This window comes from Eptatretus burgeri, chromosome 1 (assembly GCF_056783735.1).
Source record: "Eptatretus burgeri isolate ZD-2024b chromosome 1, Ebu_testis_v1, whole genome shotgun sequence".
Classification (NCBI taxonomy): domain Eukaryota; kingdom Metazoa; phylum Chordata; class Myxini; order Myxiniformes; family Myxinidae; genus Eptatretus; species Eptatretus burgeri.
Window position 1 is genome coordinate 102,914,987 of NC_140961.1, and position 8,479 is coordinate 102,923,465.

Here is an 8,479-nt window from a genome sequence, read left to right on the forward strand (position 1 = left end):
TTTAAGATAAGAAATAGTGATTCATTGGGAGGGATGGGGGACATTAGGAAAGTGGGGAAGATAGAAATTGAAGGTAATGGGGAGAAAAAAACAAAACACGATCGTACACCGAGGGGAACCGGTAGCCCTCATGCCTGAAGGGGAGGCCTCAAGCACACGGTAAGACACGCTCGACAAAATCTCACAAAATAGCACGATTTTTGGAACAAAACCGAACTAGGAACACACATTAACATGTAAGTGAGAAAATAAGCAGTTAAAACAGGACATATAATGACCGGAAACTTAACTTTGAAATCGTCAGCAGAGAGCCCTGAAGGTGACCTGTCACACTCCAAACCCAGAACCGGAAGTCCAACCCTCGGCTATAATTTTTGTCAATTTTTGTAAATTTTGTCAACCCTCGGGTATAATTCTGCAACTCGACCAGACAGCATCAGCTCCCATGTTCTAAAAACCTGCTCTGTTGCTCTTGCACATTCTCTCTCTGCTCCTTTCACCGTCATTTGCTCGAGGTCATCTTATATCTGCTTGGAAATCTACCAACACCACTGCAACACATAAACATAGGGGCAATACCCGTGGGTGCTCACCTGGTCGCGGCTGGATAAGATAACCAGGAAACCACTGGTAGGCATGGATGACCCACCAAATATGTAATGGAGAAGAAAGTAAATACCTGTGGATGTTTTTTTTTTAATGCTGTGAATAAACTTTGGTCCACACACGGTGATGAACGTCGTGGTAAAGTTTCATCTAAACCACATGTGCAGTTTCAGAGAAAATGTTGCAAGTATTTGTGGACAGATGGATGGACAGACGACTCGCCATCCCATAAGCTCCCTGTAACGAAGTTCCGGGTGAGCTAAAAACAGCTCATTTTATTAAGAGATTTCTCATCACCTTTCTTGGCTGTGCCATTTGCAGTTTTTCCTTGTCGAGCACTCATTATGGTCATGCCCATTGATCAAGCCACATCACATACTGTCAACTTTCCAACAGCCATCAAAAAAAATAGTTTAAGTTTTCATCCGAAGTTAAAATACTTCTTGGATCGATTTTGCAGGTGGGAACAATTGAGTTACTCGAGCCATGAAACTGAACGATGATTAATGAGACATGGCTCATGTTCTATAATGTTCACTCCATGATGCCAAATCCCTTAGCTCATAACAATATGTTGTAAAACAATGATTCTATTGTGCAATGTATCTGCTCCTGACATATAAAACATTATTGCAAAGCATCTGGCAAATTTAACGATTCGGCGATTTTTTTATTCATCATTTTAATTCTCAGTTCTAAGAACGCCAATCAAATATAAAAACCTGAGTTATGATTTGAAACACACATCTTTCTTATTTTCACCAGTTGTAACAAAACTTGAGATAATGTGATGATATAGAATCGGAAATGTGAAGCTCAAGTACAAAATGACACCTGAAATTATATTTGGGCTGAGAAACAAATAATTCTCATCTATTAACCCTCATCCTCCCAACATATTTTACTCCCTAATCTCATCAACTGGGGTCTTTTCAGACCCTAACTCAAAACCACTTAATTTCACAAAATCTGCCAAAGTTTCACAATGATGACTAAACATGATGTTTTATTGACAAAGTCAACAAACATAAGAAAAATATAAAATATATCATATAAAATTAACCGACCAAATGGGGACTTTTATGACCCAAACTCGAAAGCACTAAACTTAATTCAATCGGCTGAAGTTTTACGTCAATCAGGAAACATAATTATTTTGATTGGATGATGTTTTAGTGACAAAGTAAACAAACATGAGCATAAAAAAATAAAATTGGAGGACTTGTTCGATACAAATACCATATGAAGTAATCATATATGCAAAAAATTCAACACACAACTTGGGACTTTTTGGACCCTCCCCCCCCCCCCCCCAGAAAGGATTTCCTTGTAACCGTGCAGCAAGGTGGGATCTCAAAACATCATATATATTTATTACTGGTACATGTAGGTAAACAAACGAATAAAACATGAAATACATAAGTTTAAAAATGTAGAAATAACATCAAAATGTAGGTCTGATGTCCAAAAAGAGCCCTGTTAGTCGGACTGGGGTTAAGACATTCAAAGATTTTTGCAAATGGAACTTAATAAGCTTTAACTCGGGGTTTGTAATCACATTCCAGCTTCCTTTTGAGGAAGTATTGTTGATTTATAATGTAAAAAAAAAGAAATTAATACAATAGAATAACATTAAACACTCTATTATACATCTTCTTAACCAATCAAGACCATTGTCTAACCTCAGAAATACAAAGTTTCATGTCAAGGATTTGCCGTTATATAATAATCACAACTGTTATTATTCTGCTGTTAATGTTTTACTAATTGCAATTGCAATATCATGCATGAATAAAGGAATCATTATTTGGAATCGAAATACTGCAATCATCTTCCAAATTTTAGCATTATCCAGTCTTCATCAAAATTCTCCTTTGAGAAAAAGTTTAAATTGTTCCATCGAGACAGGGCTCATCTTACTTAAACAATGAGACCAGCATATAAAATGGCACAGGTGAAGCCGAAAAAATACAGTGTTATTGTTTCTCGCAAACAATCTACTTCGTGTGATATCCTTTGCAAAAAGGATGACGAATTGTATGACTGGATCTCAAGCAATAGTTATTGGATTTTTCATTTTGTCATGTTTATTAATGGCATCTGTTTTGTTAAATGAATGTGACCTACGGAAGAAGAGTGATCTGCAAGGTTTGGTAGCACCTGGAAATATAATTATTTCAGGACTTTTTCCTGTTCATGATGATGCACTCCGGCAGGTGGACAACATGAAACAGAAGCCAAAGTTTGCCTCCTGTGATGAGTAAGCCATAATATACTTACCAAAACAAAAATACTGTTTTATGTCTTAAAAATCAATGTTTTATCTATTTAAAAGGGCTGACAGGATGGCCTAGAGTTATGCACACTTGCCTCTTAGCTGCCTAGCCTGGGTATGAATCTCAACCCAGCTACAAAGTGTCATCCTGGTGTTTCATCAATGTGTGTGCTGTCCCTTGCAAGGTTAAATGGGTGTCCCAATGCCAGCATTTTTGGTGGACAGTAAAGACCCCATGGTGTTCTTTGTGAAGAGTAGGTAATTCTATTGTTAGCACCTGGCCAAATTCAAAATTCCTGCCATAATCAGCAGAGGGCAATGCATCTGCAGCACAGCCACACCCTCATCCAATGACACTACCCTGCAGCCTTGTGCTGCACATAAATGATGCCAACAGTTTATTTTTAAAACTTGCAATTTTATAAATAACATGAACGAAACTGTTTTTCTACATATTTGTCGAGCAAATTTTTTGACATTTTCATTGAACTTTATTCCTATTCTTATTTAAGAGTCTCAGTCAACCAAACAAGTGCTTCATTTTGTAAAGGACAACTTTTTCATGTTAATAGCAAATAACCAAGCTACTTGAACATGGGATGTTGAAGATGATGTGGGTGGATGCCATGTCTAACTTTGAAGGTCATTTACAAGGTCAAACGGGTCAAAAATTAGGTCGACATTTTTCCAATTATGAATTGACAGATATATATATATATATATATATATATATATATATATATATATATATATATATATATATATATCTTGTACATACAGTATTGTGAATCGTGATATCTATCCACGTGTCCGTCTGTCTCTCGTTTACGGTGGTCGCTTCCTGCACTGCATTTGAAAATCTGCACACACAGGCAAAGCTCAACATTCACTTTTTAAATGGCAAGAGAACAGGCATGAATAATATTGATGCTAAATTTTATTTCGCAAGCAGCATATTCTACACTCTTTTTAGACACATCCAACCTCAGCCACCCGATGTTGCACCACAATTTCACTGTGGGAGGTTTAACAGGTGCAGGGGCAGGTACTTTTGCTTGCTTTTCCCCATCACTGAGGATGAGTACTTTTTCTTGTGTAATGATGACATGTTAAATAAAATGTTCATGAAATAACGATGTTTTAAAGGTTTTTTTTTTTTTTTTTAATCCATGTTGGATAATTAAGTGGTGAAAATTCGATAGCAAATGCCTGAGAAATCCAAAAATATTGTTGATTTTTTTTTAAACCTTCAAAAATAATTGCAAACATGTTAGTTAATCATATAACCAAAACGAGTGGATTACAAATCATCCTTGTACATTCTTTGTTCTATTGGAACAATCAAAATTGAAATCACCCCAACAATAACAAAAGACATCTAATCCACTGATTCATACAAACTGCTTAAGCTTGGTGTTGCTTTGTTTATTGGTTATGGTGGCTGGCTTGGGATCTTAGGGTCCTGAGTTTGAACCCTGTTGGCCACTGAATTGACACCAGGTGGGGTTGACAGCCTGTCATCTTTCTGTGGTTGGCGAAATGAGTACCAGAGTACTCGTATAGGGGCACAGCATTAGCGGCACAGTAGTGCCCCAACAAAATGATAGCTACCCGGCAGACAAATTGCCATATGCAAAAAGAAAGCAAACTGCTTCAATTTCAAATTAATTAATATATTTTGTTCATCAAAATTAATTCTTATGACACCAAAGGTTCAACATGTAGAATGCAAGTCCACTGGCCAGCTGGATTTTCACACTTCGTTACATTGTAACTACATATTAAAATGCACTTCAGGCCTATCCTGCAACACTTGCAGCTGGCTGTGATGCACATGGATTTGCATCTGCATGCCATGAGTTCTAGACACGCATCTATAATTTGGGGGTAGCCTTCTCCATACAACTTGTAGAGATGACGACTCATTGCTCCAGACAAATGTGTTGGCAGAGTGTGTGATCCCAATCACCATTTGCTCTATCTGAAGGCAAATATTTGCCTGGCCCTTTATAGATGCAACATGCAGTTTCAATGAATCTCTTGTTGGTGGTACCATCTCTAGACCCTTACCTGCTTTTCTGAAGAGCAAAACTCAAGCTTTATCGATGGTTGCTCCGTGAAGAATGCCATAAAAGTGATGCACAAATTTTTTCAGTTGGAGTGAGTGTTCCATCACGAAAGATAGGGTTGACAAGTTCACGATGTTCTTGGAAAGTTTTCCAGCAGGACTTCTTCCCATGACCTCAGAACAATGAGCTGGAGTCACAACAGTTGAAATAATGAAAGGTTAGGAGGTTATCCTTCACGTTCTGTAAAAGTGTCTTCACGATGGTATGTATAAGATAGCATTTTGGTTTATTGGATGCTCGAGCTAACATCCAATCCAAGTTTCCATAACATTTTCGAAAAGAAAGTGTAAGAGCAAAAGCATCACATGTGTGTCTCTGCAGATAGCATCGATCCTTTCACAAAGACCATGTTAACTGCTTCACATGCATGTAATGTCCGCTTCTTCATCATTTTCACCTAGACTAGCATCTGCTCTCCTCTTACATTTTTCATTTGTTGGTTTAGTGAAACCACCTTATGTTACTAGCTCATATTGCTTATGTAACACCTTTCCTCTAGACATGAGGACATCAGAAAGAAACCTGGCAAGATTTGGTCCGTTATCTTCCAATGCAATGTATTGGCTCCACACTGGTGAGAGTGGAACACATTTGGATCATGTCTAATGTCACAATCAAAGACAACGTGAACTCTCATTATTTCCACTCGGAGGTGTTTCTTGACAGAATGCATGAAGGCATAGTCACCAAAGATTTGGAAACTTTCTGGGTTTTCAAGTGCATGTATGAGCAAGCACGTGACCATCAATAATGATGCAAGTCTTCAGTCCAGCATGCAGAACTTCTAATGGTACCTTAATCCCAGATGTTCACCCGGCCAAGTACCTCTGCTTTAGTTGTGGAATTCAACTCATCAAATGCTTTCGAGTTTAGACAGATCCAGTAGCACTGGAGAAAGTTCATGCTTCAAGACATCCATCATGTCAACTGTTTGACCAGCAATAATGGCATTGATCAGTCATTCAAGTAGCTTTCTGACAGCTTTGATGTTTCTTTTTTTGCTGGGTTTTCTTTTTTGTCATTGGTTTATACAGAGCAGCAATTACTCCCTTACATTTGTCACAACAATTTGCTGTCCTTTCATTACCTCCACCAACGAAGGTGGATGGGGGTTATGTTTTCACCACTATCTGTCTGTCTGCTCGTCTGTCTGTGAGCAAGATATCTCAAAAAGTCACAGATGGATTTGGATGAAACTTTGTGGACAGGTTTGTTGTGTGACAAGGATGAATTGATTTGATTTTGGATTCAGATACGAGATTTAAAAAAAAATTCTCCAAGTGATTCTTTACCATTAAGAAAAGGGGCCAAAACGATACATATTGCAATATTTCAAAAAGTTGTGGACGGATCATGACAAAACTTGGTGAATGATTTGACAAGGTGACAAAAACAAGCCAAATAGACTTTGGTGCATGACAAGGATGAATGGTCCAGATGCAGATCTAGCCTATCAGTGGGATACAAAATGAAAACTGTTCAGACTGGCAGAGGTATGCGCTCCACCAAGTGCCATTCTAGTTTCTGCTCGAAGCACGTCCCATAAAATTTCAGCTAGTGTGCTATATTTTGTAATTGGAGAAACATGTTCTGATCTGAAGAAAACTTCTTTTTGGTTTTTCTTTTTTTTTACCAGGAGTGAGGCTCATGGAAGAGCAAGGTAGAACTGACAGTGAGACAAACGTCAAGGGAATGAACGAACAGGAAAAGAGAAAGGAATGGGGGAGTGACACTAAAACTAGCAAGAAGATGGTTGCATTAGCAAAGGTTAATGGGATTACCCTTATCAGGATAATGGTCAGAATTGGGGATGAGAAGAGATGGTGATGCACTGCTTGCCTGAAGCCCTAGAGGGAAGAGTGAGACAGAACGGCCTAAGAAAGGTGGTTGCATAGATGGGAGAAGCAATGAATGAAAGAGTTGAGGTGTGCAGTTATCCTGGACTTTGGAAGCTTAACCAAAGAGGGTTACTGGAAGAACGTGTGCATTCCAGAGAATATAGGGAGGGTCAGATGTCTGAGCCAGCAGATGGAGCAATATTAGACAATAGACAGTCGAAAACGGAGAGACCATCTACCTTATTCTCAAGACATCAAACCTGTTTAGGTGGTTGCACAGCTTCTTGACGTCATTTATGTCAATATACATTCCAGATCGAAGTCTATCCCAGAGTTTCACTTTTATGGTTTCACCAATATCCTCAAGGTCACCAAGACATTTCATTTCTTGACATATTTGTGACCTTCTTTCCATGCGAGGCACAACCTGTCTCTTGCCTGGTCATTTATTGTGATGCCAATGATTCCATTTTGCATCTTGCTTATTTTAGTCATCTACTCTGTAGACTGATTAGCTGGAACTTGGTTGAATCATCTTGTGCTTCTCTCCACTACAAAGTTCCCTGCACTAATCTGGGCAGAGACTTCTGGTGTTGTCTCCAATAGTACTTTCATATCATACCCTGTCTTGCATAATTTGTGTGATCATAGATCATCAGAGATGGAAACATTAGAGCAAATAATTACAGATGTCGATGCCCTTCCCCAGATCACTGAACATTTTGAGGTTCATTTGGATTTCAACCATTTTCATGTGTACTTTGGGTTATAGGGTAGTAGGAATGAGCAACTTGATTGTTGCAGTGGGCAAATACTACTTGAAACGTGTTACGAGATTCATGGAAACATACAGGAGCAGTGCATCTGATGCAGACATTAATAATCCATCTTCCATATGCTTCAATAACATAGGTGACGAACTGTGAAGAGAACTGGTGAGAGGAGAGGTATGAAACTTGAAGACAGTATGGGATGGATATTGCAAATTCATGTTAGATTTCCAAGGTGTGGACATGGGGGTCCAGTGAAGTCATCATTTCTAAGCGATGCTGTGGATGACAAGCTGAATGGCAGTGCATCATTTGTATGTCCCCTAAACCCTACATAGCCTCCGTTGATATTCCTGCATGTAGGAATGCAAGTCACACTGCAGAATATGAAGAATACGATGGAATTTGCATGATTTCCAAGAAGAAGAGAAAGGGATGTCAAGTGCTTCATTTAATGCTGCAAATCTAGATAATGAAATATTCAGTTGGCTATAATGTGCATTGATCAAAGTCTGGGCATTTCCCAGGACATCGTTTTCCTGTCATTTCGGGGTCGTAAACACACACTGAAACACATTGGAACGAATCTCATTATGCATTAGGATGCCTGGTGTTTGCTTAATGGTTGGGGTGGCAGGCTTGGGATCCTCAGGTTCTAAGTTTAAATCCTGCTCGGCTGTTGAATTAACACCAGGTGGGGCTGATTCAGCCTGTCATCTTTCCAAGCACCAGCTTGCCTGGATGATTGAGCCATTCGAGTATCCTGTGTCAGAGTGGCGACCTGTCCAGGATTGTGCCCAACAGCCCAGGAGACTGCTTTGGCAGCACTGATGCTGTGCACGCATTTGGCTACAAGGTAAA

General features: G+C 39.0%; 1 protein-coding gene across 1 annotated transcript in view; it reads left to right on the plus strand.

Annotated features, from left to right (window-relative positions):
* The first annotated feature begins 2,590 nt into the window (after positions 1–2,590).
* LOC147035081 (extracellular calcium-sensing receptor-like) overlaps positions 2,591–8,479 on the plus strand; it is a 90,792-nt gene continuing 84,903 nt past the window's right edge. Inside the window, exon 1 of the mRNA XM_085893358.1 lies at positions 2,591–2,866. Within this exon, the coding sequence (XP_085749484.1) occupies positions 2,634–2,866 (233 nt within the window). The 5' untranslated portion in view covers positions 2,591–2,633. The remainder of the gene's footprint in view (positions 2,867–8,479) is intronic.